Source organism: Prionailurus viverrinus, chromosome F1 (assembly GCF_022837055.1).
Source record: "Prionailurus viverrinus isolate Anna chromosome F1, UM_Priviv_1.0, whole genome shotgun sequence".
Classification (NCBI taxonomy): domain Eukaryota; kingdom Metazoa; phylum Chordata; class Mammalia; order Carnivora; family Felidae; genus Prionailurus; species Prionailurus viverrinus.
In genome coordinates, this window is record NC_062577.1 from 64,472,937 (window position 1) to 64,483,635 (window position 10,699).

The 10,699-nt window shown below is 57.4% G+C and overlaps 1 protein-coding gene across 5 annotated transcripts in view; it reads left to right on the forward strand.

The window, feature by feature from the left end:
* FCRL5 (Fc receptor like 5) overlaps window positions 1-9,456 on the forward strand; it is a 37,133-nt gene extending 27,677 nt beyond the window's left edge. For 3 of the 5 annotated variants that reach the window (XM_047840047.1, XM_047840049.1, XM_047840051.1), the window contains 8 exons: window positions 361-639; window positions 1,964-2,104; window positions 3,344-3,622; window positions 4,034-4,150; window positions 4,715-4,742; window positions 5,695-5,777; window positions 5,987-6,055; window positions 8,334-9,456. In XM_047840047.1, coding sequence (XP_047696003.1) covers window positions 361-639; window positions 1,964-2,104; window positions 3,344-3,622; window positions 4,034-4,150; window positions 4,715-4,742; window positions 5,695-5,777; window positions 5,987-6,055; window positions 8,334-8,488 — 1,151 coding nt within the window. In that variant the 3' untranslated portion in view covers window positions 8,489-9,456. Of the gene's footprint in view, window positions 1-360; window positions 640-1,814; window positions 2,105-3,343; window positions 3,623-4,033; window positions 4,151-4,714; window positions 4,743-5,694; window positions 5,778-5,986; window positions 6,056-8,333 lie in introns of those variants that run through there. The other 2 variants (XM_047840050.1, XM_047840052.1) reach the window with 2 other exon arrangements.
* The last annotated feature ends 1,243 nt before the right edge of the window (window positions 9,457-10,699 follow it).

Sequence of the window (10,699 nt, forward strand, 5' to 3'; positions counted from 1 at the left end):
TCCAACTTGGGCCTCGTTTCCGACACGGCCCAGGCTCCGTGACGTCCCTGGCCGTGTGAGTCACGGGTCTCCTGTCCCTCCTTTCCCCCAACTGTCTCCTGACTTCTCGGCAGTCCCTGTAACCTTTGCCTTCAGGCCCCCAAACACACTGGAGACTGTGTATCCCAGTCCTCGGAACTGGATACGGCACCACATGGATCTCACTGTGTCCTCAGATCTGAGGAAATCATCACTGGGCTCTGATAATGTCACAAGGTCACTAAAGACCGAGGAAAACAGTTTCTGGTTTGAAACGTCTTTCCTGTGGAGGGAGATGTTCAAACAGCATGAACTGATGGTTAACTGTTTTTCCTCCCTCAGTCCCAGCGTCCCGCCCCGTCCTCACCGTCAGGATGCCCAGGGCCCAGGCCGTGGAGGGGGACGTGGTGGAGCTTCGCTGCGAGGCCCAGAGGGGCTCTCCCCCCATCCTGTACCGGTTTTATCGTGAGGACGTCCCCTTGGAGAGCAGCTCGGCCCCCTCTGGGGGAGGAACGTCTTTCTACCTGTCTCTGACTACAGAACATTCTGGAAACTACTCCTGCGAAGCCGACAATGGCCTGGGAGCTCAGCGCAGTGAGGTGGTGCCACTCAGTGTCATCGGTGAGTTCGTCCTGCCCCAGCAGCAGCACAGGCAAGGACCAGCCCCTGGAGGGGAGCTGAGGTCCTCCCCCCAGCTGCCAAGACGGCTCGGGCCCCCAGTACTTCCTGCCGCCACAACCTCCCTCTGTGCATCCAGGATCCTCCCTGTGGTTTCCCCTACAAGAACCTGGACCTTCCTGGCCACCCAGCCCAAGCGGTCTTCCTCAGTGGCATCGAAACCCCTCACTAAAAATGCAAAGGGTTTTTACACCATAGACTATATTCTGATCTGTGGTTAAGATTACAAAGGGAGACTATGGGTCTCTCTGCTCCAGAAACAGGTTTGGCTGTTCCTTGTCCGGGTTTTTCTCTCCTTGACCCCCCCCATCAAGCCTTTACTCTTATGCTTCTTTTTTTTTTTTTTTAACGTTTATTTTTGAGACAGAGAGAGACAGAGCATGAACGGGGGAGGGTCAGAGAGAGGGAGACACAGAATCTGAAACAGGCTCCAGGCTCTAAGCGATCAGCACAGAGCCCGACGCGGGGCTCGAACTCACGGACCGCGAGATCATGACCTGAGCCGAAGTCGGCCTCCTAACCGACTGAGCCACCCAGGTGCCCCTGTTCTTATGCTTCTGTATTCCCAGGAATATAAATATGCCTCAGACTTCCATATTAAAACCTCCATATTAACATTAGCTCTGTGCGTGGCCTTTTAGGAGACACAACCAGTCCACGTTTTGTTTTTTTTGTTTTTTTTTTACAAAGTGAATCTCAAGGCAGTGGGGCCGCGGGAGAGCAGCACAGAGAGGTTAGAACAGGACAGCATGGATGCCACGAGCCACTCTCCACCAAATCCCTCCGTTCTCTATGCTGCCCTCTGACCACTTGCCATTCAGTGTTGAATCCAAAGGGAAACGGCTTCTTGTGAGCTCTGAACCAGTCGTGACAGCCCTACAGACCGAACCTCCAACCTCCTGTTCCGGGGGACCCGGGGGAGGGTAGCACAAATATGCTAAGGGCCATAGAGGTGAGCGTTCTGGTCTCAGCTCTGGAGGCAACTAGCCGCATGACCTTGGCCGAGCGTACTTCCCCGTATGTTGACCTCGATTTCCACACCCATAAAGTGGGAAAACCAGACTAGATGGCCATTGTGGTCATCCCCAGCCCTAAAATTCTGTGATTTTGGTGCACAGTGACTGTGGAGTATTTTGGACTCAAAGTTTCCTGGAAGGAGATATTCAAAAGGAGAAACTGCAGAGACTCTTACACACTTACCTCTCAGATCCACCACGCAGGCGTGTAACGTGAGCTAAATGCCACTCCCTCTCTCTTCACGACACAGCGGACCGCGCATCGTACCCGCCGCACTCAGTGTTCCTGACGTTCTGCTCACCTTCATGCCTTTGTTTCTATGATTCCTTCACACGATGCAGGCTGTTTCTGCTGCTGCCATCACAGCTGAGGGACTCCTTGCCTGGACTCCGTGAGTTATGTCTTAGCTCTGCGACCAGGGTGCCGATCACAGAGAACTGCGGGAAAGGGAGAGATTTCTCACCACCACCACCACCGCCGCCATCATTGTCCTTGTCCTTGTCATCATCATCATCCTCACTGAGCCCTTGCATGTGCCTGGCCCCGTGCTTAGTAGTTGGCATGCGAGATCCCATTTCATCTTGGAGATAAACCGCCCTTATCCCCAATTTGCAGGAGAGCAAGATGAGACTCAAGAGGTGGGAAGCAGGCAGTCTGCACACAGCTAGCGATGGGAAAGCCGGGCTTCCGCGGGCCTGCCCTGGTCTCCACCGTGGCATTCCTTCATCCTTCATGGCCGTGTTTCAGCACAACTTTCGAGTTGTTAACGATTCGTTATCCTGAAGGGATACATAAATCTTCGTAAGAAAACCGATGGTACAGCAGGGAGAACATAAAAAGTGAAGGTCTCCACCTGCAGGCACACACTTTTATGTCGGTGTACTTCCAAGATATAACTGCTATTAATAGTTTCATGGGCGTTTTTCTAGAAGTATTCAAATGTATTATAAATATAAAAGTATAAAATTTTTCACAGCATCAGATTATACATAACGATGCAACTTGCGTTTTTCACTTAAAACATACATCTTGGCTTTAGTTTAAAAAATAGATCTTGGCTCTCTCTTGTGTTTCTTTAGTCAGCCAACTAGGCTACCTCTAGTTTTTAGCTATTGTAAAAATTCTAGCATAGAAATCCTTACACAAAGACCTTTGCACATCTGACGTCAGTATCCCTAAAGGAAGCAGTCTTAGAGGTAGATTTGTTGGGTCAAAGTTGATGTGCGTTTTGAACTTGGCAGGTGTGGCCAAATCGCCGTGCAAGAAAGTGTCTCAAATTTGCGTTCCCGCCTAGAGCATCTCAAGGCACCTCTTTCTCCATAACTCTATCAGTATCGTCTGTCCTTTTAAGTTTTGCCCATCTGATGGGTGTTTTTATTTGTACGTCTTTAATTAGTAATGAAAGTAACTGTTCATTGGCTATTTAAAGTTTTTAGTGATTCATACCCTTTCACACTCTTCTATTGGGTATTTCGTGCATTTGTAGATTAAGGTTGTTAGCTTTGTCTGCCATATGAGTTTCAGCCTGTTTTCCAAGATCAACATCTGACTTCTGCCATTTGTTTATAATTACTGCTCCTTTATGGATACATTAGAAGCAGGAACTTCTATTGGCTTTTGTCTCCCTCAGTCCCAGCGTCGCACCCCACCCTCACCCTCAGGGCGCCCGGGGCCCAGGCCAAGGTGGGAGACATGGTGGAGCTTCGCTGCGAGGCCCAGAGGGGCTCTCCCCCCATCTGGTACCGGTTTTATCACGAGGACGTCCCCCTGGGGAACAGCTCGGCCCCCTCTGGAGGAGGAGCGTCCCTCAACCTCTCTCTGACCTCCGAACATTCTGGAAACTACTCTTGCGAGGCCGACAACGGCCTGGGGGCCCGGCGCAGCGAGGCGGTGCCACTCAGCATGTCAGGTAAGTTTCCTGTGCCCAGGCCACAGATGTGGACAGTTCTGGTACCCCTGCTGATGTTTGACCAGGACGTTCTCAGGGGCAGGTGCGCAAAGCTGGGAGTTCTCTAACTTGTCATTTTCTGAAGCGTTTCTGGAGTGCTGGTACCTGAGTGGGAGCAGGAGGCCCGAGAGGATCGTTGACTTTAGCGCTCACTGATGGGCTCTGTCCACCCTGGCCCCCCACCCTTGCCCCAGCCGCAGACAGGAGCTTCCTCTCAAAGAGAAGAGCTGTCTCCTGTGCTGCTGCCTCGGGAGTCCTGGCTCCCCAGATTCTTCCCCTCCTCCTCCAGGCCCGGGCACCATCTCCAGGGGTCAGGGCAGGTCAAGGCTACGAGCCTCTCCCTCCAGCTCATGCGTGGGCTCTCCTCTCCAGGGCTGACCGGGAGCAGAAGTGGCCCCATTGCTACGGGTGTCACCGGGGGGCTGTTCAGCACCCTGGGCTTTGGGGTCGTGGCCCTGCTGTTGTATTGCCGGCTCCCAAGGAAAGCAGGTGGGTCACCTCTGCGGGAGCCCCTGCCCTCCCCGTCCTGTCCCCACAGGCTCGTGCTGACCTCTCAGCCGCTGCCCCCGCCACCATCCCGGTCCCCCCTTCCCCTCCTGGTCCCCCGGAATTCCTCTTCACAAACACAGAGTTCCCCAAATAGCCCTAGTGCGTGGAAGATGCCCAGAGGAGAGGAGTTTATCCAGCATCATACACTTGAGTGCACTCCCCTCTCCACCCTTACGAGGCCCCCAAGGATTGGGAGGAAGAGAAGGAAGACCGAGAAACAGGAGTGGGGACAGAAACCCAGTGGGGCCTCGTGACTTGCTGAGTGTCTCCACGGGCAGTGTTGTCACAGCCCATCAGGTCTGCTTCCCCCTGCAGCCGTCGAGCGTTGCTCTTTACGGAGCCCCCTTTCACATCGCGACGCGGCCCCTCTGGAAGCCAGGCTCAGGAATTTGCATGCCATCTGCCGCCTCCCTCGGGCTTAGCAGAGAAGGGTCCGCCTCTTGGTGCCTGCCCCTCCCTGCGGCCGTGCTCCCGTGGCTCCAAATGCTCTGCTTTCCTTTGCAGGAGGAAGGCCGACCTCTGACCCCTCCAGGTAAGACCCGGGCTATGATCTCGTGTGCTCCGGGAGATGCCCGCAGGGGATAAAAGTTGACCTGGGTCTGGTGACCGCTGAGGACGCAGACAGGTTGTGCCGTGTGCACACTGTGGTCTCCCTTGGCGTAGGTCAAGGCAATTCCCAGGTAGCAACTCACTGCTGCCTCAGCTACCTGGGCCTCCGTGCGTCAAGGGCCAGTTCCTTTTTATGTATTAACTTGCACCCTGCACCACTGTTGCCTTGGCTGTCTGCGTGACCGCTGTAAACACTGGATCCATCTGTGCCCGAAGCTAATCTTAGCTCAGCCGGCCTGGAAATCTCTGAATGTGAGCAACCTAACCCGCGCCTGCCGTGGGGACAGCCGAGGAGATGGAGCCGCGCGACTTGGCCGTCCAGAGAGGCGGTCCGCCAGCCCGACGCGGTGCCGGTGAAGAAGCTTGGCCGTCTTGGATCCCAGCGGCTGACCTCGGGAGGCACGCCACAGCTCAGAACCCTCTCCGGGCAAGCCCGTGGCGGCAGCATCCTGACCACGCGGGTTCCTCTGAGCGCTCATCATGACTGATCCCTCTGAGATGCGGATCTCTCTGAGAGGGGAGGCTTTGGAGCCAGGTTCTAGTTTGCCGTGTCTAGTTCCACGGTCTTGAGCAAGTCACTTTCTCTCTCAGAACCACCATTTTCTCCATCGATAAGAGAAGGATAATAACAGAATCGCCCTGATACTGTCACAAGCATTAGCGCAGTGCCTGGTCGGTGTCACGTGCCCACCACGTCCGGGAACACGTTGCGGTTTGTAACGTGCTCATTCATAGCAGCAAACCACCCGGGACGCGTTCGTCTGTGTCTCCGGGCTTGGCAGCCACCTTGCGCAAAGACCTGCCAACGGGGCACGGTTATTACTTTGGCTCCTTCATCAGGGCTCCCGGGAGACACGGCCGTTTCTGTCCCACAGGAGCCCTTCAGACCCCGACGTCCGAGAGCCCGTCTACCACAATGCACCAGCCTGGCTGGAACTGCAGCCAGTATACAGCAATGGTGAGGAGCGAGGTGCCCCTGTTTGGGCAGCGAGCCGGGGCTGGTCCGGCAGGGGTGGGGCAGGAGAGGACGGGGTGGGGGGGGGGGGGCCGTGCGGACGCCGGGGGACACGTGTCCCTGCAGAGAGCGAACTCCAGCTGGGGGAGGAGGAAGTAACTCAGACCAGTGGCAAGAGCCTTGCAGTCTCTCAAACTGCAATCTCTTTCCAGTAAATCCTAAAGGAAGAGAAGTTGTGTACTCGGAAGTCCGGAGGATTCCGCAGGGGAGCAAACCTGCAGGTAAGACCTGGGGACCCTGGGCTTTGACAGCGCTGGCCGCGCGTGGCCCCGCCTCCGTCCTTCAGGCAGGTCTGGGGCAGACCGGGCGCGGAGCCGCCCTCACGCAGGGTCGCCCTCACTTGCGCCCGCCTGCCCTGCTGGGGTCCCCGGGCCCACCGTGCGGTGCCGCTCTGCCATTCGCCACGGACGCCGCGGGATGGCCTGAGGACCGGCTATGCCATCAGGGCTTCTGCACTCGCAGCTGTCACGGGACACAGGGCTACCCTCCCTGTCCTGCCTCCGTCCGATTTCTACTGCTGTCGTGGCAAATGGCCACGAGCTCCGGAGGGGTGGGGGGTGGGGGGGGAAGGAGAAGTCAGACCGGCGTCTCCCTGGGCCGCGCTCCTTTCTGGAGGCCCCGGGGGTGAAAGTATTTCCTGACCCTTTCCTGCTTCTCAAGGGCACCCCCTCCCCGGTCTTCAAAGTGCTACATCTCTGACCTTTTGTCCCAAGTCAGGTCTCCCTCTGAGTGCAGCTGGGAAACGTTCTCTGATTTAAAGTTCTCAAAATCCCACCTGGATAATTCAGAATCATTTCCCCTTAATCTTTTTTTTTTTTTTTTCAACGTTTATTTATTTTTGGGACAGAGAGAGACAGAGCATGAATGGGCGAGGGGCAGAGAGAGAGGGAGACACAGAATCGGAAACAGGCTCCAGGCTCCGAGCCATCAGCCCAGAGCCTGATGCGGGGCTCGAACTCCCGGACCGCGAGATCGTGAGATCGTGACCTGGCTGAAGTCGGACGCTTAACCGACTGCGCCACCCAGGCGCCCCTAATCTTTTTTTTTTAATGTTTATTTATTTTGAGAAAGAGAGAGAGAGAGAGAGAACATGAGCAGGGGAGGGGCAGAGAGAGAGGGAGACACAGAATCCCAAGCAGGCTCCAGGCTCCGAGCTGTCAGCACAGAGCCTGACGCGGGGCTCGAACCCATGAACCTCGAGATCATGACCTGAGCTGAGGTCTGACGCTTAACCGACGGAGCCCCCCAGGCGGCCCGATCCTTAATCTTAATCACATCTGCAGAGTCCCTTTTTGTAGGGTCACACACTCACAGGTTCCGGGAATCAGGACATGGACATCTTGGGGGCATTATTCTGCACCCCCACACTGTCTCATAGGGGTGAGAGAGCAGATGTGGAAATGCCATTACAGCAGCTTTGAGGGTGACTGACTGCTGGTGGTCTGGCTGTGTCCTTGCCCGCTCGTGAGTGGTCTGCCAGGACCGGTCCCAGCCCAACCCCTCCGGCGTCAGGGAGACAACCCGCTCCCAGCTGCGCTCCGTAAAGAGTGCTGTGTGACTCTAGCCGTTCTGCTTCCCTCTCTGGTTTTCCGATCCTCTTGTATAAAGTCAGATGAACCGTGTTTGTGCCCGTTCTTGGTTCAACGGCGCACCTGTAACACATGGAGTCACACACGCTCACAACCCCCTTTGAGGCGAGTACTGTCTTACCTCAATCTTGGAAACGAGGGAACTAAGGCAGAGGACCTGAAACGACTGGCCCGAAGTCGCAAAGCAAGTGCATCACTGAACGGTCTGTCTCCAGAGTCCCAGCTCCCAACTGAGCTCTGCTCCTCGGTGTGGCTCCAGGAAGCCTAGAGGGCCACACCGAGCCACAAGGACAGAGCCTGCTTGCAGACTGCCCTATTCCGTTCCAGCTTAAGACCATGTACAAGTGATGATAACGTCTGACATCACATCCACATGTGTTCCGAAGTCCCTGTGTGCCAAGTAGTTTTAAGTGCTAAACGTGAATACGCCATAAACGTGCACACGTGTGTGTCTGCACCGTACCTGGCACACAGCAAACACGCGACACATGACAGACGCACACACACGTGAGCTCACGTGAGGTCACAGTAACCCCGGAGGCGGGTGACGTTATCGCTCCCACCCCGTGGACGAGACCACCAGGGCAGAAGTGGCGGCCACCCGTCCGAGGCCACAGAGGGGCACAGCGCCCCGCTCGGTCAGGGGTCTGCGCTCAAAGCACTAACAAGATTAGAGGGAGGTTCCTGCTCGCGGGCTCCCGGGGAGCGGCGTGGGGAGCAGAGTGGGAAGTGAGGCCGAGGAGGGGCCGGGCCCGGCCAGAGGCGAAGGGCTCAGGAGAGGGCCCCTGCGGTACAGGGCAGCTGCCGCGTGGGTGGGGAGAGGCGCCAGGGTGGGACAGGGACACGGGGGCTGGGGCGTGGGGAGCTCTGGGCCTCCTTTCCCTGCTGAGCAGTGCTCTTTCTCCCTCAGCGAACTCGGACTCCGTGTTAGGGCTCCTCCGGACCCACCTGCCCTCCCACGGCCAGGCCGCCAGCCACCGGCCTTCTGATCCCCTGGGCTCGTCTGTCATCTACTCCCAGGTGAAGGTGGCATGCCCGTCGGCCTACGTGGCTCCTCAAAGCTGAGTCCACACACACGCCCTGCGTCCCACGCCATCCTGGGGGCAAGGACATCAGCATGGGGTGACTTGAACGGGTCCAGGCCCCGTCCCCTGGCCTCTGCCCTCGGTGTGACCGGAGCACGGGACTACGGGACGCTGCCGTTTCCCAAGTGACAGCCCGTGCGCCTCGCGGTCTCTCTGGTGACGCGTTGCTCCCCCCCGGGGCCATCCCATCCCCTGGCTTCCTTAGCGGGCTTCAGCCACGGTCCCTGTTCTGGGTCCCACTCCCATGCACACGCCAGCCACTCCTAGTGGAGCCTGCTCCTGGACTTCGAGGAGGCCACCTGACCCCTTCCTGTGGACACCCGTCACCTGTAGAGACCTCCACCATAGACACCTGCTCCCCCTGGACACCCGCCCCCCCCCCCTGGACACCTGCTCCCCTGCAGCTCCTTTCTTCAGTGCTCTTCCGTCTGGTGGGGCTACCGTGGGACTCTACCAAGTGGGGACGGGCGCAGCTGGCTGTGGACCTCCACACCATGGGGCTGCATTTCATGCCCTCATCTGCCTGGGACGTTAAGGCCAGCCCCTGACAGCAGGAGAGCTTCTCCCCTGCATGCGGCCCACACCCCTGCCAGTGGGCTCACATCCCCTTCCCGTGAGCCCTCCGGTGTGGGTGCAGGAACGCGTCTCACCTGCACAGAGCTCCTGTCGGGAGGCTCGCCCTGATCCCCGTGAGGAGACCGGCACATTCCGACAGAGGCACCTCAGGGCATCGGGGGACGGAGGAGGCCCGACAGGTGCGAACCTCGACCGGGTTCTGGGTCAAGAAAAAGCCACAGGAGAAACTTCGGAGGCAGTTAGGGAAAACTGAATATGAACTATATATTACTGATACTATTGAATCAATAACCTGGCATTACTTTAAGAATATTTGAAAATATCTGAAATGCCTTGAGGTGATTCAGTAAACATTTTTTCATGTGCATGTTAGCGTCTGTGTTAGCGTGTGTCTGTCTTAGTGTGCATTTGTGTGTGCGTGTGTGTACGGACAGAGCACAAACGTGGCAAAAACCCGCAACTGGTGAATGCAGAGAAGGGCATACGGCATCGGTTGTATCATTCTGTTAACTTTTCTGAGATTTCATTTTTTTAAGTAAAACATTGAGGGTGGAGCCCGGAGCGCGTCGGACCCTGGGTGTCGGTTGAGGGGCGCCGCCCGGGCCGGCACCCCTCCCGCCACCAGGGGCTCAGGAGGGAGCCCAGCAAGACCTGGAGGAGGCGGGCCGGGGATTTTGCAGGGAAAACATTTCCCTTCCCCGTCGCTCCTCCCTGAGGCTTTCCTGGTGGAACAGTTGGCTCCCACCATCGGAGCACCTGCCACGGGCATTGGAGGGGCGGGGCTCGCGTGGAGGGGCGGGGCTTGCGTGGAGGGGCGTGGGCGGAGGGTGCTGGTGCCCTGGCGGGGTCTGGGGCTCGCGTGGCAGGGAATTCAGACGAAGTGACTTGCGGAGGGGAGCGGGGCAGAGAGGGGCTCTCGGCTTCGGGTGCCGAGGGACCTGGAGTGGCCTCTGACACGTTTGCCCTTCTGACCCGCTTTGGAGCTGGAGTGTCGAGGGACAAAACCCCAGTGCCCGGGAGCTCCCGGGAGGAGGCCGCACAGAGGTCGAACGTCGGGTCTGGGGGAGCACCCTGCAGTGGTGGGGTCGGCACCGATACTCCTTCTGCCCACCTCACCCCTGACCGGCTGCGGGCCTCAAGGGTGAGCACGACGGGCCCAATAAAAAGCTAGGGGGGCGCCTGGGGGGCGCAGTCGGTTAAGCGTCCGACTTCAGCCAGGTCACGATCTCGCGGTCCGGGAGTTCGAGCCCCGCGTCGGGCTCTGGGCTGATGGCTCAGAGCCTGGAGCCTGTTTCCGGTTCTGTGTCTCCCTCTCTCTCTGCCCCTCCCCCGTTCATGCTCTGTCTCTCTCTGTCCCAAAAATAAATAAACGTTGAAAAAAAATTTTTTAATTAAAAAAAAAAAAAAAGAAGCTAGGGAAACGCTGGAATTTTCCCCGAGCACCCCTCAGGCTTCCCCAGTTAGTGGGTGACGATACATCTTTACCAGGCCCTGTGCACGGCCTGAGCACGGGGATCTGTTTCCTTCCTCCTTCCCCCCCCACCCCAGTCGGATCCCCGGGTCTTCTCTGGAGGCGGAGGCTGTCCCTGGGGCAGGCTGCCACAGGTTCCAGCCC